General features: G+C 39.0%; 1 protein-coding gene across 2 annotated transcripts in view; it reads left to right on the top strand.

Moving 5' to 3' along the window:
- The window catches only part of WIF1 (WNT inhibitory factor 1), an 86,534-nt gene that overhangs the window by 58,423 nt on the left and 4,368 nt on the right, over window positions 1–23,743 (top strand). Inside the window, exons 4-9 of one of the 2 annotated variants that reach the window (XM_079937839.1) lie at window positions 4,857–4,997; window positions 5,884–5,979; window positions 13,359–13,454; window positions 17,683–17,778; window positions 22,927–23,022; window positions 23,540–23,635. In XM_079937839.1, the coding sequence (XP_079793965.1) occupies window positions 4,857–4,997; window positions 5,884–5,979; window positions 13,359–13,454; window positions 17,683–17,778; window positions 22,927–23,022; window positions 23,540–23,635 (621 nt within the window). The remainder of the gene's footprint in view (window positions 1–4,856; window positions 4,998–5,883; window positions 5,980–13,358; window positions 13,455–17,682; window positions 17,779–22,926; window positions 23,023–23,539; window positions 23,636–23,743) is intronic. The other variant, XM_079937840.1, reaches the window with a different exon arrangement.

Below are 23,743 nucleotides of genomic sequence, written 5' to 3' on the forward strand. Positions count from 1 at the left end.
TCAAAGAACCAGCTTTTAGTGTTATTGATCTTTGCTATCGTTTCCTTCATTCCTTTCTGATCTGATTTTTATGATTTCTTTCCTTCTGCTAACTTTGGGGTTTTTTTGTTCTACTTTCTCTAATTGCTTTAGGTGTAAGGTTAGGTTGTTTATTTGAGATGTTTCTTATTTCTTAAGGTAGGATTGTATTGCTATAAACTTTCCTCTTAGAACTGCTTTTGCTGCATCCCATAGGTTTTGGGTCATCGTGTTTTCATTGTCATTTGTTTCTAGGTATTTTTTGATTTCCTCTTTGATTTCTTCAGTGATCTCTTGGTTATTAAGTAGTGTATTGTTTAGCCTTCATGTGTGTGTATTTTTTACAGATTTTTTCCTGTAATTGATATCTAGTCTCATAGCGTTGTGGTCGGAAAAGATACTTGATATGATTTCAGTTTTCTTAAATTTACCAAGGCTTGATTTGTGAACCAAGATATTATCTATGCTGGAGAATGTTCCATGAGCACTTGAGAAGAATCTGTATTCTGTTGTTTTTGGATGGAATGTCCTATAAATATCAATTAAGTCCATCTTGTTTAATGTATCATTTAAAGCTTGTGTTTCCTTATTTATTTTCATTTTGGATGATCTGTCCATTGGTGAAAGTGGGGTGTTAAAGTCCCCTACTATGATTGTGTTACTGTCCATTTCCGCTTTTATGGCTGTTAGTATTTGCCTTATGTACCGAGGTGCTCCTATGTTGGGTGCATAAATATTTACAATTGTTATATCTTCTTCTGGATTGATCCCTTGATCATTATGTAGTGTCCTTCTTTGTTTCTTGTAATAGTCTTTGTTTTAAAGTCTATTTTCTCTGATATGAGAATTGCTACTCCGGCTTTCTTTTGATTTCCATTTGCATGGAATATCTTTTTCCATCCCCTCACTTTCAGTCTGTATGTGTCCCTAGGTCTGAAGTGGGTCTACTGTAGACAGCACATATATGGGTCTTGTTTTTGTATCCATTCAGCCAGTCTGTGTCTTTTGGTTGGAGGATTTAATCCATTTATATTTAAGGTAATTATCGATATGTATGTTCCTATTACCATTTTCTTAATTGTTTTGGGTTTGTTATTGTAGGTCTTTTCCTTCTCTTGTGTTTCCTGCCTAAAGAAGTTCCTTTAGCATTTGTTGTAAAGCTGGTTTGGTGGTGCTGAATTCTCTTAGCTTTGCTTGTCTGTAAAGCTTTTAATTTCTCTGTCAATCTGAATGAGATCCCTGCTGGGTAGGGTAATCTTGGTTGTAGGTTTTTCTCCTTCATCACTTTAAATATGTCCTGCCACTCCCTTCTGGGTTGCAGAGTTTCTGCTGAAAGATCAGCTGTTAAACTTATGAGGCTTCCCTTGTGTGTTATTTGTTGTTTTTCCCTTGCTGCTTTTAATATTTTTTCTTTGTATTTAATTTTTGATAGTTTGATTAATATGTGTCTTGGCGTGTTTCTCCTTGGATTTATCCTGTATGGGACTCTCTGTGCTTCCTGGACTTGATTAACTATTTCCTTTCCCATATTAGGGAAGTTTTTAACTATAAGGTCTTCAAATATTTTCTCAGTCCCTTTCTTTTTCTCTTCTTCTTCTGGGACTCCTATTATTTGAATGTTGGTGCATTTAATGTTGTCCCAGAGGTCTCTGAGACTGTCCTCAATTCTTTTCATTCTTTTTTCTTTATTCTGCTCTGCAGTAGTTATTTCCACTATTTTATCTTCCAGGTCACTTATCTGTTTTTCTGCCTCAGTTATTCTGCTATTGATCCCTTCTAGAGATTTTTTTTTTTTTTTTTTTTGCAGTACGTGGGCCTCTCATTGTTGTGGCCTCTCCCCTTGCAGAGCACAGGCTCTGGAAGCGCAGGCTCAACCGCCATGGCTCATGGACCCAGCCGCTTCGCGGCATGTGGGATCTTCCCGGACCGGGGCATGAAGCCGTGTACCTTGCATCAGCAGGCAGACTCTCAGCCATTGCGCCACCAGGGAAGCCCCTAGAGAATTTTTATTTCATTTATTGTGCTGTTTATCACTGTTTGTTTGCTCTTTAGTTCTTTTAAGTCCTTGTTAAATGTTTCTTGTATTTTCTCCATTCTATTTCCAAGATTTTGGTTCATCTTTACTATCATTATTCTGAATCCTTTTTGAGGTAGACTGCCTATTTCCTCTTCATTTGTTAGGTGTGGTGGGTTTTTTGCCTTGCTCTTTCATCTGCTGTGTGTTTTTCTGTCTTCTCATTTTGATTAACTTACTGTGTTTGGGGTCTCCTTTTCGCCGGCTGCAGGTTCATAGTTCCCGTTGTTTTTTGGTGTTTGTCCCCAGTGGCTAAGGTTGGTTCAGTGGGTTGTGTAGGCTTCCTGCTGGAGGGGACTAGTGCCTGTGTTCTGGTGGATGAGGTTGGATCTTGTCTTTCTGGTGGGCAGGTCCACGTCTGGTGGTGTGTTTTGGGGTGTCTGTGGCCTTATTATGATTTTATGCAGCCTCTCTGCTAATGGATGGGGTTGTGTTCCTGTCTTGCTAGTTGTTTGGCATAGGGTGTCCAGCACTGTAGTTTGCTGGTCGTTGAGTGGAGCTGGGTCTTGGTGTTGAGATGGAGATCTCACGGAGATTTTCGCCGTTTGATATTACGTGGAGCTGGGAGGTCTCTTGTGGACCAGTGTTGAACTTGGCTCTCCCACCTCAAAGGCACAGCCCTCATGCCTGGCTGGAGCACCAAGAGCCTGTCATCCACACAGACAGAAGAATCTTCCAAATTATTTTCCTCTGGATATCAGTCGGTAAGGTAACTGCTGGTCATCACAATGCATATTCAGAAAAATCCACGTTTTACTCTTGTGCTCTTTTTCTTGTTTCTGCTAGCAATTAATATCGTGAACAGGATACCCATTCACAAATGCCAAGTTCACCATAAAAACAGATAATTCCGTACAGTTCTTCCCTACAAAACTGCCTCCAGTTAGTTCTCAAAGTGCCCGATTGTTCGGTGAAGATACAATCCAGGTGCAGAGCAGGGGAAACAAAAGAAAACTGGGAGAAAAAAGAAGAGGCAGATAGAAAAGTAGAGACCGATAGAGGAGAGGGCAGAAAAAAAGGGAAGACATTTGTTACAAACAAGGAAAGAAAAGGCCAGTAAGTGAGGAAGTCTGTAAGCTCTACAGCAAGAATTGGAGTCTTGCTTTTCGCAAATCTTCTGTATCCATGTAGCCTTTCAGATTCCCTTGGTCCCCAAGTAAAATTTCCAGATCCGGGATGCAGCCATAAGAAAGAATCCTATGTATATTTCACAAGTATCCCGCAATAACAGATCCAGCGCGGTTTTCCTTGTACAGTCCTTTGCTTCCTTTTGAAATGGAAATCCCTACTATGGATTTTTGTAATTTGTAAGTTTGCATTTTCATATATACAATTTCATTAAACCAAGGTTTTCAGTGGGGACAATTATACTTTGGGACTTCAGAAACAAGTTTGCTTTTTTTCTCTCTTTTTATTTCTGTTAAAATATCTGGGTTTTTTTCATCATTTAGTTATTTACAATGCTCAGATCTCAAGATTCAGGAGAACTGGAAACCCGTGTTATTTGGAGAAGAGCACAGTAATGAACACTGACAATGCCAAAGCCTTGAGAGTGGTTTCTGGTTGCCAAGCACGTTAAGAAGATTGTATGACCAACTGGTGTGCAGTGCATTATGGAAAAGAGCACACTAATTTCTAGCTCACTTCTTCTTGTACAACTAGGGGAAAGGTTTATGAAAACTCTGAAGGGAAAGGATTTTTCTTGGCATGGTACGATTTTCCCAAGCTTGGCAGTAACCATAACCTGCCATACAGAAACAAAATGAAACAGAATTTCATATGTATACCTCTTAGCAATATTTGTTCTATTCATGAGGAAGAACTGGAGTCTAGTGGATCAGCTAGATTAGTCTTCTCCAGTGGATATGTTAGGATAATCCAGTGGATTTCAGAAATTTATGAAATCGGCCTCTCAGCCAATGACTTGAGCCAATTTCCACCCAATGATTTGTGAGTATTTCACAGCCGAAGTTGTGGACAACTCCTCGCTGTCTCTGTACAGCAACACTATTAGTTCCCACTCTCTGCTTAGTCTACACCTACATACCCCAAGTGATCATCAGTTTCACTAAAAAGAAGTGTCTCCTCTTTAGGAACCTAAACCATTAGATATGTCTATTGTGAGATTACTTCATCACAGAAAACTCTCTTCTAGATCCCCAAGATATGGACACTTCTCAATATTAACAAATAGCCTGAGAAAATATTACATTTATTAACTCAGTCCAATGATTGGGGTCTAGTCTGAGTTGTAGAATATTTCCAAAGAAGATATTTTGTCACTCTCAAGCATACATAGTAAAAGTAAACCAGTGGGGTGTTGCTTATAAGGCTTTATTTAATAGATTCTGCAGTGCTGACTTTTAGCTCTTTTTGAATTATATGGAGGCTGGTGAAGGTGTTCACAAAGTTTCTTCTCCTAATTAATCTATGCTACCTATTTGCACCTTTACTTCTTAGAGAACATTTTACCATCTTTTTTTTCAAGATGGTACAGGTTCAGACTATGAACAAAATATCCCCAGTTTCATATTAGTAGGGTACAAATTAACGAGGGTCATTAATTCTCCACTCAGCATGATGTACACGTTCTGTGGAGAATGCCCAGAGAATCAAAATACAGTCCGTACTCTAGTGGAGATACAAGCACGTCTGATAACAAAATGTGAACATTTTTGCTTTGTTCTTTGTCTCTCTTACCAAGATTTCCGTAGAAATGGGATCAACTAGATAAACTGTTTCTCCGTACCTTCTTTTTCTTTAGTTGTTCAAGTTGGTTTTCCATGTCTCGGCAAACAAGATGGAGTGGCAGCGTTTGAAGTGAATGTGATTGTAATGAATTCTGAAGGCAACACCATCCTGCAGACACCTCAAAACGCCATCTTCTTTAAAACATGTCAACAAGGTAATCAGTGATGGTGATTCCAGAGAAGGCTCATAAGGCTTCCAGGTGTGATTTGGGCCAAGAATTGTAGCTAGCTAGCTAGATAATTATTTTGTATAATTAAAACCACACCAGTGGGAGGAGGGGTAAACGCAGGGTCCGCTAATAGTACTAAGACAGACTTTCTCTGCTTTGACCGCACTCACAAGTTTAGGAACTCCAGTACCCTTCAAAACGCCCTGTCTTCCACCTCTCTTCTTTCCCTCCTCCAACACAATCTTTGGGAGTCCCCACCTTCATAGCAAGGGTTCCAGTCATCACCAGCAACTACTACAAACCGTACGCCCTGCCGAAAGCTTGGTGCTTTTGACTTCCAAAGGTCACGCCAGTGATCTCTGCCAGGCAAAGGCACCTCTCCATCAAAGCCCGGATTCCCAGTTAAGCATGAAGGCTTTCCCATGCTGTCTCCTTTCCCATCCTGATACAAGCTCTTCCAACACAGAATTTAAGCTCCGGAGGCTTTCAGTGCCCTAAAGATGTACCAAAAGGTCATTCCCCCCCTCTGAAAATGAATATTGAGGGCAATATCCATCATTCTGTTTCAGTGTGAATTTAAGGAAATGCAGTAGATTCATGGGTGGGAGGAAGGCAGAACATAAGCTCGCTTTGCCTTCTTCCACGAGCTCCCTACTGTTGGAAGTAGGATTGAGAGGCAGTATCTTACTTTCATGAAGACTTAGTGAAGTACAGGCAGTGTAGAGAGAATGAAGTGGAAGTACTGGTATTCAGTAAATTATGATAATTGGTGTGCTGGGGAAAAAGTGACCGTTAGCCTCTTCGTGCCCCTGTAATTCACTCAACATGATCTGAAAGGTGTCTATATAAACCTTGTTTCTCTTTGGTGAAGCTGAGTGCCCAGGAGGGTGCCGAAATGGAGGCTTTTGTAATGAAAGACGGGTCTGCCAGTGTCCTGACGGATTCTATGGACCTCACTGTGAGAAAGGTAAGAACAGAGACAGCCAGCTTCCCTGCTTGCTTCCTAATGAAATGGGTGTTACACAGGAGCCCCACATGTATTTTTAACACATCACCTGAAATTATTTTTCTGGTCACATTATAAGGATTTGTGCAGTCTTAAAAAGTCACAGCAAAGCTATTGGAAAGTATTCTTCTAGGAGTGGTTTTCTGTTAAATCCAATATGTGGTGACAGGAGCAGAAAACTGGCACAATGTCTACATTCTTTGTGGCCACTTTCACTCTCTTCCACCCCCCTCCGCAATTCACTATTATATATACTATGCTTTAGCATAATCTTATGAAAGTTTTGAGTTTTTTTTCCCTCCACTAAAATTGGTTTTAAAAAGCTAGTATTATGAGTGATTTGAAAGTATCTACTCCAATTAAAAGTAGCTTGTTTCACAATTAAGTCTACACCTGAGTTATGAAGGTGCTCTAGGCAAAAAAAAAAAAAAAAAAAAAAGGATGAAAATCATTTGTGTAGTAAATATATATATATTGGTGAAATTCCTACTAAGAAAGCTATATGAAAAAAGAGATGAACATGAAAATGTTTATTAACCACAAATGTGTCTAAACCACAAGCTCACATATACTGAGCTTATTTGACCAGAGTAAGCAAAATATTTTTCATCTTCAAAAAATAGATTTTTTTCTTGTCTGCATTGATTTTTTTCTTTATTTTCTTAATTGAAATATAGTTGGTTTACAGCATTGTTAGTTTCAGGTGTACAACAAAGTCATTCAGTTATATATATTGTTTTCAGATTCTTTTCCCATATAGGTTATTACAAAATATTGAGTATAGTTCTCTGTGCTATACAGTAGGTCCTTGGTTATCTAGTAGTGTGTGTATCTGTTAATCCCAACCTCCTAATTTATCCCTCCCCCACCTTCCCTTTCTCCTTTGGTAACCATAAGTTTGCTTTCTATGCCTATGGGTCTTTTTCTGTTTTGTATATAAGTTCATTTGTATCTTTTTTTTTTTAGATTCCAAATATAAGTGGTATCATATGATATTTGTCTGTCTAGCTCACTTCATTTAGTATGATTATCCCTAGGTCCATCCATGTTGCTGCAAATGGCATTATTTTATTCTTTTTATGGCTAATATTCCATTGTGTGTGTGTGTGTGTGTGTGTGTGTATCTGTCTCACATCTTCTTTATCCATTCATCTGTCGATGCACATTTAAGTTACTTCCATGTCTTGGCTATTGTAAATAGTGCTGCAATGAACATTGGGTGCAATTTACATTCCCACCAACAGCGTAGGAGGGTTCCTTTTTCTCCACACCCTCTCCAGCATTTATTATTTGTAGAATTTTTGATGATGGCCATTCTGACCAGTGTGAGGTGGTACCTCATTGTAGTTCTGATTTGCATTTCTCTAATAATTAGTGATGTTGAGTAGCTTTTCATGTGCCTCTTGGCCATCTGTATGTCTTCTTTGGAGAAATGTCTATTTAGGTCTTCTGCCCATTTTTTGATTGGGTTGTTTTTTTTTTGGTTATTGAGCTGCTTGTATATTTTGGAGATTAATCCTTTGTCAATTGCTTTGTTTGAAAATATTTTCTCCCATTCTGAGGGTTGTCTTTTCTTCTTGTTTATGGGTTCCTTTGCTGTGCAAAAGCTTTTAAGTTTAATTAGGTCCCATTTGTTTATTTTTTAATTTCCATTACTCTAGGGGATGGATATAAAAAGATATTGCTGCAATTTATCTCAAAGAGTGTTCTGCCTATGTCTTCCTCTACGAGTATTATAGTATCTGGTCTTACATTTAGGTCTTTATAACATTTTGAGCGTTTTTGGTGTATGGTGTTAGAGAATGTTCTAATTTCATTCTTTTACATGTAGCTGTCCAGTTTTCCCAGCACCACTTATTGAAGAGACAGTCTTTTCTCCATTGTATAGTATTTCCTCCCTTGTCAGAGATGAATTGACCATAGGTACATGGATTTATTTCTGGGCTTTCCATCCTGTTCCATTGATCTATGTGTCTGTTTTTGTGCCAGTACCGTACTGTTTTGATTACTGTAGGTTTGTAGTATAGTCTGAAGTCAGGGAACCTGATTCCTCCAGCTCCATTTTTCTTTCTCAAGATTGCTTTGGCTATTCGGGATCTTTTGTGTTTCCATACATATTTTAAAATTTTTGCTCTAGTTCTGTGAAAAATGCCATTCGTGATTTGATAGGGATGACACTGAATTTGTAGATTGCCTTGGGTAGTACGGTCATTTTAACAATATTGATTCTTCCAACCCAAGAACACAGTACATCTTTCCATCTGTTTGGGTCATCTTCAGTTTCTTTCATCAGCATCTTATAGTTTTCAGAGTACAGGTCTTCTGCCTCCTTAGGTAGGTTAATTACTAGGTATTTCATTCCTTTTGATGCAATGGTAAGTAGAATTGTTTCCTTAATTTCCTTAATTTCTCTTTCTGATCTTTCGTTGTTAGTGTATAGAAATGCAACGGATTTCTGTGTATTAATTTTGTATCCTATAAATTTACTGAATTCATTGATGAGGTGAGTAGTTTTCTGGTAGCGTCTTGAGGATTTTCTATATATAGCATCATGTCATCTGCAAACAGTGACAGTTTTACTACTTCTTTTCCAATTTGGATCCCTTTTATTTCTTTTTCTTCTCTGATTGCTGTGGTTAGGACTTCCAAAACTATGTTGAATAAAAGTGGCAAGAATACACATCCTTGTCTTCTTCCTGATCTTAGAGGAAATGCTTTCAGCTTTGCACTGTTGAGTATGATGTTAGTTGTGCATTTGTCATATATGGCTTGTATTATGTTGAGGTATGTTCCTTCTATGCCCACTTTCTGGAGAGTTTTTATAATAAATGGATGTTGAATTTTATCAAAAGCTTTTTCTGCATCTACTGAGATGATCATGTGATTGTTATTCTTCAATTTGTTAATGTGGTGTATCACACAGATTGATTTGCAGATATTGAAAAATCCTTGCATGACTGGGATAAATCCCACTTGATCACTGGGTATGATCCTTTTAATGTATTGTTGGATTCAGTTTGCTTGTATTTTGTTGAGGATTTTAGCGTCTATGTTCATCAGTGATATTGGCCTCTAATTTTTTTTGTGTGTGTGGTATCTTTGTCTGGTTTTGGTATCAGGGTGATGGTGGGTACATAGAATGAGTTTTGGAGTGATCCTTCCTCTGTAATTTTTTGGAATAGCTTCAGAAGGATAGGTGTTAACTCTTCTCTAAATGTTTGTTAGAATTCACCTGTGAAGCCGTCTGGTCCTGGACTTTTGTTTGTTTGGAGCTTTTGCATCACAGATTCAATTTCAGTACTGGTAATTGGTCTGTTCATATTTTCTGTTTCTTCTTGGTTCAATCTTGGGAGATTGTACCTTTCTAAGAATTTGTCCATGTCTTCTAGGTTGTCCGTTTTATTGGCATATAGTTGCTTAGTCTCTTATGGTCTTTTGTATTTGCGGTGTCAGTTGTAACTTCTCCTTTTTCATTTCTAATTTTATTGATTTGGGCCCTCTCCCTTTTTTTCTTGATGAGTCTGGCTAAAGGCTTATCAATTATATTCATCTTTTCAAAGAACCAGCTTTTAGTTTTATTGATTTTTTTATTGTTTTCTTTGTCTCTATTTTATTATTTCTGCTCTGATCTTTATGATTTCTTTCCTTCTACTAACTTTGGGTTTTATTTGTTCTTCTTTCTCTAGTTGCCTTAGGTGTAATGTTAGGTTGTTTATTTGAGATTTTTCTTATTTCCTGAGGTAAGCTTGTATCATTATAAACTTCACTCTTAGAGCTGCTTTTGCTGCATCCCATAGCATTTGGATCATCGTGTTTCCATTTTCATTTGTCTCTAGGTATTTTTTGATTTCCTCTTTGATTTTTTCAGGGATCTATTGGTTATTTAATAGCATGTGTTTTTTGCAGTTTTCTTCTTTTAGTTGATTTCTAATCTCATGCATTGTGGTCAGAAAAGATGCTTGATATGATTTCAATTTTCTTATATTTTCTGAGGCTTGATTTGTGACCCAGTATGTGATCTATCCTGGAGAATGTTCATGTGTACTTGAAAAGAATGTGTATTCTGAGGCTTTCAGATGGAATGCTTTATAAATATCAATTAAGTCCTTCTGGTCTAATGTGTCATTTGAGACCTGTGTTTCCTTATTGATTTTCTGTCTGGATGATCTGTCCATTGATGTAAGTGGGGTGTTAAAATCCCCCACTATTACTGTGTTACTATCAATTTCTCCATTTATGTCTGTTAACGTTTGCCTTATTATTGAGGTGCTATTATGTTGGGTGCATATATATTTACAATTGTTATTATCTTCTTCTTGGATTGATCCCTTGCTCATTATATAGTGTCCTTCTTTATCTCTTGCAACAGTCTTTATTTTAAAGTCTATTTTGTCTAATATGAGTATTGCTACTCCAGCTTTCTTTTGATTTCCATTTGCATGCAATACCTTTTTCCATCTCCTCACTTTCAGTCTGTATGTGTTTCTAGATCTGAAGTGGGTCTTTTATAGACAGCATATACACAGGTCTTGTTTTTGTATCCATTTAGCCAGTCTGTGTCTTTTGGTTGGAGCATTTAATCTATTTACACTTAAGGTAATTATCAATATGTATGTTCCTATTGCCATTTTGTTAACTGTTTTGGATTTGTTTTTGTAGGTCTTTTTTCTTCCTTTCCTCTTTTTTTCTCTTCTCTTGTGATTTGATGACTATCTTCAGTGTTGTGTTTGGATTCCTTTTTCTTTTTTGTGTGTATATATATTATAGATTTTTGGTTTGCAGTTACCATGAGGTTTTACCATGATATATCAGTCTATACATACACACAGTTGTTTTAAGTTACTGATCTCTTAATTTCAAATGCATTTCTAATATCCTGCATTTGTACTCTCCTGTTCTCACGATTGCTGGTTTTGATATTGTATTTGTGTGCAGATGATTTCCTACCTTTACTGTATGTTTGCCTTTACTGTTATCTTTCCCATTTCATAATTTTCTTATTTCTAGTTGTGGCCTTTTCTTTTCCACCTAGAGAAGTTCCTTTAGCATTTGTTGTAAAGCTAATTTGGTGCTGCTGAATTCTTTTAGGTTTTGCTTGTCTGTAAAGCTTTTAATTTCTCCATCAAATCTGAATGAGAGCCTTGCTAGGTAGAGTATTCTTGGTTGTAGGTTTTTCCCTTTCATCACTTAAATATACCATGCTACTTTCTTCTGGCCTGCAGAATTTCTGCTGAAAAATCAGTTGATAACCTTATGGGGATTCCCTTCTTTGTTATTTATCACTTTTCCCTTGTTGCTTTTAATATTTTATCTTTATCTTTAATTTTTGTCAATTTGATTAGTAGATGTCTTGGTGTGTTCCTCCTTGGTTTAATCCTGTATGGATCTCTCTGCACTTTCTGGAGTTGGGTGACTGCTTCCTTTCCCATGTTGGGGAATTTTTCAGCTATTATCTCTTCAAATATTTTCTCAGGCTTTTTCTCTCTCTTTTCTCCTTCTGGGACCCATATAATGCAAATACTGGTGCATTTGGTATTGTCCCAGAGGTCTCTTAAACTGTCCTCATTTCTTTTCATTCTTTTTTCCTTATTCTGTTCCACAGCAGTGATTTCCACCACTCTGTCTTCCAGCTTACTTGTACATTCTTCTGCCTCATTCATTCTGCTGTTGATTCTTTCTAGTGTATTTTTTCATTTCAATTATTGTATTCTTCAACTGTGTGGTTGTCTTTTGTATTTTTGAACTCTTTGTTAAAAACTCTTGTAACTTCTTGCTCTGTGCATCCATTGTTTTCCTGAGTTCTTGGATCATCTTTACGATCATTACTCTGAACTCTTTCTTGGGTAGATTGCCTATCTCCACTTAGTTGGTCTTCTGGGGTTATATCTTGTTCTTTTGTCTGGAATGTATTCTTCTGCCATCTCATTTTGTCTAAATTTCTATTTGAATTTTTATGTATGTGGTAGGTTAGTTATGTTTCTTGACCTTGGAGAAATGGCCCTCTGTAGGGGATGTCCTGTGTGTCCCAGAAGTACACTCCCCTCTCATTGCCCAGGGGCCAGCGACCAGCTGGTAGATTCTGACCTGTGTTTGTGGACTCAGTTCTGCAGCCTGTTGGATCATAGTATTCTTGCTTCTGGTGTCTGCCCCCTGGTGGGTGAGGCTGGTCTAGAGGCTTGTGTAGGCGTCCTGGTGGGAAGCTCACTGGTGAGTGCAGCTGGGTCTTGGCCCTCTGTTGGGGAGGGCCATGTTAAGGGGTATGTCTAGAGGTGGCTGTGGGCTCAGGAAGTCTTTAGGCAGCCTGTCTGCTGATGGGTGGGGCTGTGTTCCTACCCTGTTTGTTGTTTGGCCTGAGGTGTCCCAGCACTAGAGCCTACAGGCCATTGGGTGGGGCCAGGTCTTGGTGGCAAAGTGTCGGCCTCCAGGAGAGCTCATACCAATGAATTCTCTCCCTCCGATACCTCTGCCACCAGTGTCCTTGTCCCCAGAGTGAGCCACAGCTGCCCCCCACCCCTGGAGACGCTTCAAAACTAGATGAGTCTGGCCCAGGCTCCTATGAAGTCATTACTTTTGCCCTGGGTCCCAGTTACACAAGACCTGGTGTGCACCCTCCAAAAGTGGAGTGTCTGTTTCCCCCAGTCCTGTGGAGCTCCTGCATTCAAGCCCTGCTGGCCTTCAAAACCAACTGCTCTGGGGGTTCCTCTTCCCAATGTCAGACCTCCAGGCTGGGGAGCCTGATGTGGGACTCAGAACTCTCACTCCTGTGGGAGAACTTCTGCAATATAACTATTCTTGTTTATGGGTCACACACCTGAGGGCTATGGGATTTGATTATATCACGAGTGTGCTCTTACTACTGTCTCGTTGTGGTTTCTTCTTTATGTCTCTGGATGTAGAATATCTTTTTTGGTAGGTTCCAGTCTTTTTATCGATGATTGTTTAGCACTTAGTTGTGATTTTGGTGTGCTCGTGAGAGAAGGTGAGGTCAAGGTCCTACTCCGCCATCTTGTCCTGACCTTCATCTGCACTGATTTTGAAATTGGAAGATTGAGGAAATAAGGCAAGAAAAAATATTTACAGTCTTAAGAAGACCACATCTTAGTTAACATAATGATTCTGGGCAAATTTTAATTCTCTTCTATGAAATTGGTTGAAAAATAGCCTTATTTACTGCATAAAAATAATTTTTAATATAGCAAACTTGTATCTCTAAAGAGTGACTACTTTAATGTCAACTACAAAGCTTGAAAATACAGACCTGTTGTATTATTGACATTTCCAAAATGGTCCTGCTCGCAAAACCCTATTTGGTCTTAATCAGAATTCTCTCTCCCCATTAGCCCTTTGTACACCACGATGCATGAACGGCGGGCTTTGTGTTACTCCCGGTTTCTGCATCTGTCCACCTGGATTCTATGGAGTCAATTGTGATAAAGGTAACTTTCTAAGAACAAGGTTCTTTTTACTTTTTAAATGTCTGATTAAAAGACGTATATTTACTATATCATCACTCTTCATAACAGCTCTGTAAATAGGATGTATCACTTCACCAGCTGCTATAACTTTTTTGTTGTTGTTTTCTTAATGTAAATTTATTTATTGCTGCATTGTGTCTTCATTGCTGTGCACAGGCTTTCTCTACTTGTGGCGAGCGGGGGCTCTCTTCGTTGCTGTGTGCAGGCTTCTCATTGTAGTGGCTTGTCTTGTTGCGGAGCGTGGGCTCTAGGCGCGCGCGGGCTAGTAGTTGTGCTGCGCCGGCTCAGTTGGCTGCTATAACTTTAACCCCAAATTTTATTGTAGCTTAACACGGTACAAGCTTACATTTGCTCACAGAATGCTCCAGGGCAGGAATACTTGGTCAGTGGGCAGGGCAGTTCTTCTCCATGCAGTGATTTAGGGTCCCAGGTGCCTTCCATCAGTGGTTCTGCCTAGAGCTTTGGAGCTCTCCAGATCCAGCCAATAAGCAGAGAAAGAAAGACTGGAGTAGGTACTGCTTAAAAAACAAACAAAAAACAAAACAAAACAAAAGCTCAGAAGTGACCTACAAAACTTCAACACCTATGGATAGGAATTAGCTCCGTGATCCTACCTGGATGCAGGCAGGAGAAATGTCATCCCGGGTTGGACAACCATCTCCCAATGACAATGACAACTTCATGGGAGGGGAGCATGGATTTTTGCGAACAATTAACTTCTCCTTCCCCATTGGGGTTTTGGTATGTCCCAAATTAGTTTTATGGGTGAGCTTCAAAGACTGAAATCAAACAGTCTTTTCCGAATTGCCTGACCTAGAAGTTCACTGATCCCGAATTTAATTCTGTGCTCACATATCACATCCCTGGGAGATCAGGATCCTCCTTCCTATGATGCTGCATCATAGCCGGATTTTACTCTCCAAAAGTAGATTCAAATGTGGCTCTAAAATAGTACCGAATGATTCATACTCTTTACAGGACACCTACCTATTTTGCCCAGTTCACATCTTTTATGGAAAGAAATTAAATTATATCCTTAAAGTGTATGTATTTAATGAAATTATCCTTGTGTCCAAAATGCTAATTGCATGAGTAGGGCACTGTTTCTTTTAAATAACTACTTGCCTCAAAATAAAATGATGTGTTATTTTAGAGAAGTGTCTCTTTAGTGATAATGCAGATAGCACCAGTTAAGATTGAGCAGCTTTTAAAAAAAGAAGGAAAAGCTAAAGGAAAGAGCCCTTAATATGAGTCAGAATAGTCATTTATGGTTGTCTGTTATTTTATGATATACAAAGTACCTTCATACAATTACCTGACTTTACTCTCAACGATCTTTTGAGATATGTAAAGCATCCTCCATCTCAATCTCAGCTAAGCAAAATGGGGTTTATAGAGCTTGAGAAGCTTGGCCGAAATTCACACCCTCCACTGTACCATGTTGCCACTCAGGCTACCTGTTTCACATCTTAGTTCTTCTACCAGTGACCGCTTCTGGGCAGAAAACCTCATCTCTGTGGGCGAATGCTTTTCCCAACTCTAAACTGGAAATTAAGCCATTGACCCCTGGTCCCCCCACCTCTATGCTAAATGAGATCACGTGTGAGAGCATCTCTACCTTTTAGTCGTAAGTGATCTTCTAAAACTATAGCATTGGAGTGAAAATAATTTTAAAATTTTATGTTCATAAAGATTAAGCACTAATGACACTCATAATAACAGCCAGTGAATAAAACTCTTTCTTGTGAAGCTTCTTTGCCTTTGTCTGAATGTAGCCTTCAGCATCTCTGCTACTTCAAACCTGGGCAGAAGTTCATTCTTGAAGCAGAATTAAACTCATATTATCTCAAAACTATTAGGAAATAGAGCAAAGCCTTCAGAGATTTGGATGAAGAATGAATGTATTATCAGGTTTAGAAAGACCGTTTGTGAGTAGATGAGGCTGTTATTGGTGTATTTGCACAGTGGACTGTCAATTGTAATGTTTTTCTTACGCTAGGGTGTCACAAATGCTGCATGGTCCCTGTTGAAGGGAAAGATCTATGTGTATTCCGGTTTCTTCTACATTTGTAATACTTTACCTTTCAGATGAAAGATTTTCTTACTTGTTAGACTCCAGTAACTTTTTTTTATTCTTTTGGAAAGTCTGTTGAAATTCCACTTGGTTTCCCCAGAGATCTGGGAACATTAAAAACTAATGTTTTTTACTCCCTCAACAAAAAGATGCATTTATTAACCAGGAGGGAGTATAGAGCTTCTGAAAAATGGTTTAATTACTGGAACGGAGCTAGACCTTAGCCCTACATATTTGAAGAAACACTAAAGATTAACTTTTATTGGCTCTTGGGACATCTGTTGCAAACTTTAACAGTTGAGTAGTCAAACACTGGCCTAGCAAACCCTCAGCCCCAGTGAAAGTTACTTGGTGTCTCTGGCTCATTTTCTGAGTCAAGAATCATGGCATGGGCTTCCCTGGTGGCGCAGTGGTTGAGAGTCCACCTGCTGATGCAGGGGACATGGGTTCATGCCCCGGTCCAGGAAGATCCCACATGCTGCGGAGCGGCTGGGCCCGTGAGCCATGGCCATTGAGCCTGTGCGTCCGGAGCTCCAGGTGGTAAAGTATTATGCAAATACTAAGGGTGTGGCCAAATTCAGTAATCAGCTTTGTCATATTCTGTAACTTTTGATTATACTCCCAGGTTCATTGCATTCTACACATTAGTACGGGACAGTGCCCAGAGGGCTCCAGCCAAGTGGACACAGGTCCTGATGTTTTCTCATCTCTTCTCATTATCCCCAGGAGAAACAGGACACGCTCACAAAAACAACTGTCTTGTGCTCGCTTCAGCAGCACATATACTAAGATTGGAATGATACGGAATGATACAGAGAAGGTTAGCATGGCCCCTGCATAAGGATGACATGCATATTCGTGAAACATTCCACAATTAAAAAAAAAACAACTGTCCAGCCCTAACAATACTAGCAGCAAGTAGCAAAGAGGAAGTCCAAGAGCTGATTCTCCTAACTCCTAAATTCTGTACCCCAAAGCTTTTGCTCCCCTCTACATCAGGAGGCTTGATTTTGCCAAAGCAAGTACAGCATGGCCTTAAGCTGAGAGGTACTTCTGATTTTTAACAAAAAGCTTTATCATTTAAGAAGCATGATATTCATAGAATATTCCAGCTGGACTTCTTTTCCACAAAGAAAGCATACACTTAGAACTTTTGGATTTCCTTTCTGATTTTCTTACTGAAAGCTTATTCCAGCTTTCGTTCATCTATAGCCAACTCTGGCCTGTTTTATATAGGACAAGAACAAATAGGCCATAAAACTGGAATAGCTGAGAATCGAGTTCTTATTTTCATCTCCTTTACAGAATGAGCCAACTTGTCTATTTTTAGATATTTGCTCTCCCCCGTCCCCATTTCTGTCCTCCCTCTATTTTAGGTGCCAGTGAGCAGTGACATTTCAGAAGCTGACTCTAAGAGAGAGGGTTTAGTATGAATCACAAACGGTATGATTATTACCTGGAAAATATAGTTAATTGGACTCCCACAATAATATACCCACATTCTTCATCCCTCCAGCTCATACTGCCACCACTTCCCTGCCTGTGGGACCCGCAAGGGGCAACCGTCTGTCTTTTCCTAAATATAATTACTCCTTCCTGCAAATGTCAAAAAAGTCTATTTTTAAAAAATTCCTGTTATATAAGATGCATCTCTGTTCCTCTTATTCAGAAAAGAAGTTGCTTTCTCCTTTTTCTGATCCCAGTACTTATGACTTCTCTCCCTTTTGTCTATTCCAAAGAAAGTTTTCTCCTTTTACTCTTCCCTCATCTTAAAAAATATTTTCTTGGGTTCATAGAGTTCTTCTCCTTTAAGAGCATAGATATTTATAAGAAAATAAAAAAGATTTTTTTTTTTTTTTTTTTTACACATGATGCCTTTTTTCACTAAGAAGTAAACCCCTAGAGGTAGGCCCTATGTAATGTGTGTGTTGCTGGAATCTGCAAATGGTCAAGCAATTGCTTACAAGTCCTGTATGTGTAAAGTGGCTTGTTTTGTTAAATAAGTAAATGGGCAAGTAGCAGATGCCTAAGAAGAATCACTTAGCCTTAATGAAATGTTGCTGTTGTTAGATTTAAGCTACTATCTAATGCAATACCCTGTTTTCATCCTAACAGCAAACTGCTCAGCCACCTGCTTTAACGGAGGGACCTGTTTCTACCCTGGAAAGTGTATTTGCCCTCCAGGACTTGAGGGGGAACAGTGTGAAATAAGTGAGTATTGACCTGCATTGTCTTTTTTCGGGGGGGAAACTTAGAAGCTCCATCTAACCCCTTCGTTTTATTGATGAGGAATCTGAAGCCCAGAGACAATGAATACCTTGTCTAAGGACTCAGGCCAGTGGTTTCTTTTTACTAGATTGAGCTGCCATCTGTTTTGGCTAAAGGTGGGCAAAGAGTGACATAGCTCAGCACAGGTGACTCAGAGCCAATGCTCTCTGACTCAGTTATCTGGGTTCGAGTTATTCACCATGTTGCGTTGTCTCTTGCTAGTGATTTTTATCCCCTTATCATTGTGCAGAGCCCATAGTTTCAGCCTGGAAATGTAGATCAGAGCTTTAGGACAGCTGGAATTTGTTCACCTACCTGCAGGCATATAGAGTTTCTCCTCTGGCACTCACTGCCACATTTCCTAACCAGACGGAGCCTCGTGACTTATCTCAGAGAAAAGGATAGACTCACTCAAGAAAAAAGATGGGGAAAAAAGGTGCAGAGCAATAAAAACAGACAAAAACCTAATAGCACACGCAACAACATGAATGAATTGCACAGATGTTATGCTAAGTAAAAGCTAGACACAAGAAAGTGCATGCTGCCATTTTTATGAAGTTCAAGAACAGGCAGAAGTAATGGATGATCACAGAAACAAGAATAGTGATTGGGGGGCACAGAGGAACTTTATGGGGTGCCAGAAATGCTCTATATCTTGATTGAGGAAGTGTCTCATGAGTATTTATGTAAAAAAAAAAAAAAAAAGAAAGAGTTGAGCCATAAACTTAAAATCAGTGCACATTATGCCTTCACTAGACGTTTGTCACGCTTTGGTACAAAGAAAAAAATGTAACGGTGGAATGTGGTAGGTAATCATTGTTTTGGGAATCAGGATACCAAACCGCTTGCCCTGGCCCTGTCACCTCCCAGTCACATCACTGAAAGCTCTCTGCTCAACTCAGAAATGAGCCAGCCCCACTCTCAATTACTCTATGCCCCAGAAGACAGATACCACCGAAGCCCCGCTCAGGAAGGCACAAAAGGAGTGTGAGTGAGCACATCTGCTAAAGGGGCTGTGTCCCCGCCTTTCTGGAAGTTCTGGAATGTGGCATTTTCACCTCCAGCTGTATTGTATCCATAAAACACCCACTGTGTTTGGTACAGCCGTAGTTTCTGAAGTTGTACTGGGTTCAGAATTCAATAATACTGACTTCCTATTTTAACTTTCAACTTCTAATTTATTTGTGGGTTTTTGTAGTTTAATAAGTAGTAGCTGAAGTGACGGTTTTTTATAGAGTTCAAATGAAGTACCTCTACGGTTTCCATAGGACATGTAATGTAATTAATCGTCAGGATGTGGTTTCTGCTCTTCCTGCCCTGATAAAGATATCTCTGAGCTCACTCCCCTCACTTTTCTTCCCATACTTACTCTCAAACTTCGCATATTTAGTTGGTTCATGTTTATGAATCTTCGTTCATGGGTTCATTTCTCTTCATGTAGATATCTGTTTCATGCCCTTAGGTTTATGACCTTTCCATTGACAGAAACTGTTTTCTATTCTTTTTTTTTTTTTAACTGCACCAAAAATGTGGGCCTTTTGAAAGCTCCTGATTATCCCCATCACAAGTTATACTCAAATCCTTTTAGGAAATTTTTTGTTTCTATTACAGGAACCAAATTACCAGGAAAAAATTTAAATGGGTCTTGAGTTGAAAAGTGCCTCTAGTGTAATAGAGACAAAAAGTTGAATTATGTATCCTATCTTTAAATTGAGATACAACTCACATACCGTAAAATTCACCATTTTAAAGTATATAATTGAATATAGTCACGAAATTGTGCAGCATCTCTTCTCTCTAATTCCAGAACATGTCATCATCCCCCAGAGAAACCCTGTACCGATCGGCAGTCACTCCTCATTGCCTCTCCCCAAGCCCCTGGAATCCACTAATCCACTTCCTGTCTCTTTAGATTTGCCTATTCTAGACATTTCATATAAATAGAATCATCCAATATATGGCCTTTTATGTCTGACTTCTTTCACTTACCACGTTTTCGAGGTTCACCTACGTTGTAGCATATATCATTACTTCCTTTTACTTGCTAAATAACATTGCATTGTGTGGATATACCAACCACATTTTGTTTATCCATTCATCAGTTGATGGGCATTTGGGCTGTTCCCACTTTAGGACTCAACGAATAATAGTGCTGCTACAAACATTTGTGTACAAGTTTTTGTGTGAACATATTTTCAGTTCTCTTGGGTACATACCTAGGAGTAAAACTGCTAGACCACATGTTAACTCTTTAATTTTTTGAGGAACTGCTGAACTGTTTTCCAAAGTGGCTGTACCATTTTACATTCCCACCAGCAATGTACAAAGCTTCCAATTTCTCCATATCCTTACCAGCACTTGTTATTGTCTGTTTTTTTAATGAAATATGTATTCTGATGCTATTTATATTTTCATTTCTCCTGGCCTCTATCAGAATTGATATCTTCTCAAACTTCATTCTGACTTGGCTGTGAGATATACTTACAGTTTAACAAATAAGACCATGGTTAGAAGTATCTAGATGTATGTACCTATGTTTATCTTGTTCTTTAAGGTTCACAGACTTTACAAGAATCTTTAATGAGCCGTCAGTTAAAAAGGCCAAATTATTTATACTGTACTATAAATGTTTTCTTAATACCTTAATGGGTTCTTATTATTATAAAACTTATCTGTATAAAATGCTCTCCATAAAAAATTAGAATATTGGATAAAATAATTAAAAATCACTCATAATTCTAAGACCCAGAGATGACAGTTATTGGCGCTTATTGTAAACTATTTTTATCTTTTTCTCTATGTGAAGGATAGTCACAAATTTAAGTTACCTCACAATCTGATGGGCAGAGGAAGTTTAATATCTTTATTTTGTCAATACCTTATCTCACTGTTCTCACTGGTTAGAGTTAAAATTCAAATTGTTTAGAATTAGTCAAATCTGTTTGTCTTCAGGCAATATTTAGTCTCATTTGGGTAAAAATGTGTAATCGCTCAAGTTGACTCAGTTTACCACTGTCCAGTGGATAGATTGGTTGCAAAATATTTTCAGGAAAAGGAAGTCAATGTTACAGACACTTACAGAATTTGTAATTTTAAACAATCATCTCTTCATGATGTTTTGGCTCCATGAGGTTTGATCTAGGAATGGCCTTCTAACCATCACCGGCAATCATATTTCTGTGGTGAGATAACTGGGAGAGAACGTCCTCCTCCTTCCTGGCTGCAGTGATCCTAAGGGTCCTCACTTCCCTCTTGCCAAGAAAACAAAAAGGTCCTTGGAGTCACTGAAAAGATTCTCTCCATCAATCATTCTCTGCATTGTCCCTGGATACCAAGTTCACATTTCATAGAATATGGGGAAACTTGGGCTCACCAAGTATTTCACAATAACTCCTCCATCTTCTCTGCCATATAGTTATTGTCCCACATCTTGCTTACTTGAAAAAACCCAGTGCATTGCAGAGTACTGTGATATGATCCAATTTTGTGCATATGATGGGGACAGATGTTTCTTTGATGCAAATGGAAATTCAGAATTAGGTATTCCTTTCCTTAAATTAGAGTTGGGATCTTGACCAAATAGTAAATGCTATTATTTGTGTCCAAACCTATCAAAAAGTATACTTTTGGATTTTTAATGGTCAGTAAAAAGGTGGCATTCTAATATTAAGATTGTTTTAATACATGTTTCTAGAACATCCCTGCATCAGAAGAACCTACAGGTCTAATGGCATTCCAGGTTCTTGAGAGATTCTAACATCTCAATATTATGTCTCTATTATCTCCACAATGACTAAATGCTGCTTTGGTTGATTTATATATGAAGAAAGTCATTTTGGGAGAAATAAAAAGAGAAGAAAGTGTTTTTAGCAAAATTACTTTCATATGGGATTCACTCTATGTTTGTCAAGCATAATGTTTGCCTGGAAAAAAACTTCACCCTTAGGATGGCAAATTCTAGATTGCAGAGGGAGAATAAATAGCTTCAAAAGTAAGAGAAAAGAAGAATATTATATAATTCTTACATCTAAGGCCCTATTCCAGCTCTAAAATCCTGTGATTCAAAGATCTGTGAAAAGACTAGCAATACTCATTTGGCACAGAGATAAAAGAAAGAATGATGTATCATTAGGATCTAAGACATTCCAGAAAAATGCACAGGTGTGGAATCAGGCCCCTTTTGTGCCCCACCTCATATCCTTCTCAGCCAGCCTTTCACTCCAGCCACTGCTATGACCTGTTTTGCACAGACATAGCCTAACTGCACCTTAGCTGTGTCACACTTCTCTTGCTTTCCACCCAGAGACTCCTGAGTACTAAAAAAAAAAATAGAATCTGCACTCACACAGTCACAGAATGGGAACGCAGCAAGTTATTCCATGGGGTGACCTTTGATCAGTGGGAGACAAGTACAGATGGATAAATGCTGCCCTCTTCCTTCCTTCAGTCACCTTGAAGGTGCAGTCAGTCTACCTGGCTCCTCAGAAAGATGCTGCAGGATAGAGCCCAGTTGCCCATAGTGATGACCAACCCACAAACATATTATGCTTTTGCGTTGGCTTTCCCTCCTTCGCCGTTTTACTCTCCCCACCCCCCATTCCTGACCCCTAGGACCACTTCCCAAATAAACTCTGCACGCAGGCCCTGCTTTCTGGAGAATCCGAGGCTAAGACAGAAGTCATCATGTCCAGGTATAGGCCTGCTTTCAGAAAAAGTGACATAGAAAAATCAGAACTCAGAAAAGATCAGTTAGGGCGTCATTCCTATCTTCATTTTTAGTATACCTTAAATTACAAGCGTTTATGAATCAGTTAAAACATTATTCTTTTTTTTTAAAGTAATATAAATACATTTGAACATCTTCATTGTAGAAGATACGTATCCAGAATCGTAAGTAAGAAGACTAGCCTGTTTGTTCCAGAAACGAGACTCAAACGGTAACAAAGCCAGGGTAGATCAGAAATAAGTGGAAATAACTGCTGCTTAAAAGGCCTGATCCTCTCAAAGCCTTGCAGTTCCTCTGGAAAAAATGTAATTGCCTCTGAATGAAGCACAGAGTTCCTTGCTTATTTGCATTCTTCTCTATTTCAGGCAAATGCCCGCAGCCCTGTCGAAATGGAGGTAAATGCATTGGCAAAAGTAAATGCAAGTGCTCCAAAGGTTACCAAGGAGACCTCTGTTCAAAGCGTAAGTACCCCGAACACATAGTCGATCTTGTGTTACACAATAATTAAACTAGTAGGAGTCTCTCCTCTCTTCATGACTTCTGTACCTACTGCATGTCGCTTGGGCATCACAGTTAACCTTTCTTCACTGACGTATGTTTCCTTGAAGTGGACCAAAGACGTTGTATGAAATCCATGCACGTAAAAAAACCTTAGACACAGTCGCACACACAACCAAACTTTTTAACTCAGGAGTTTTCTTAAGGAAGATGAACTTCCATCGCCCAGCAGTTTCAAAGTCCTCCTGAGCATCTATTGTGAATGAGAAGCACCAAGTCTAGTTTAAGATTACTCTCAGGACTGTTTCAAAAAGTCCAAAACTGACTTCTAGCTGGAGATTGACTTAGAAAGAAAGAAAGAAAGAAAAATTAAGGGATGAAGCCAAAACTAACACATTCTAAAGAAGTGCAGGAAAAGCAGCTGCGTAATTCTGTTGACAAATGAAAGCTCAGGAAACATTCTGTCTCCTTTGACTCTAGCTGTCTGCGAGCCTGGCTGCGGTACACACGGAACCTGCCACGAACCCAACAAATGCCAATGTCAGGAAGGCTGGCATGGAAGACACTGCAATAAAAGTGAGTGCGAGCCGTCTGGGGAGCCAGCCTTTTGCATGTCTGTTTCCTGGCTCCAAAGGCGGATGGACAAGCCTAACTCAGCCCTGCTTTCCTTTTCAGGAAAGCAAC

Source organism: Stenella coeruleoalba (assembly GCF_951394435.1).
Source record: "Stenella coeruleoalba genome assembly, chromosome: 11".
NCBI classification, from domain to species: Eukaryota; Metazoa; Chordata; class Mammalia; order Artiodactyla; family Delphinidae; genus Stenella; species Stenella coeruleoalba.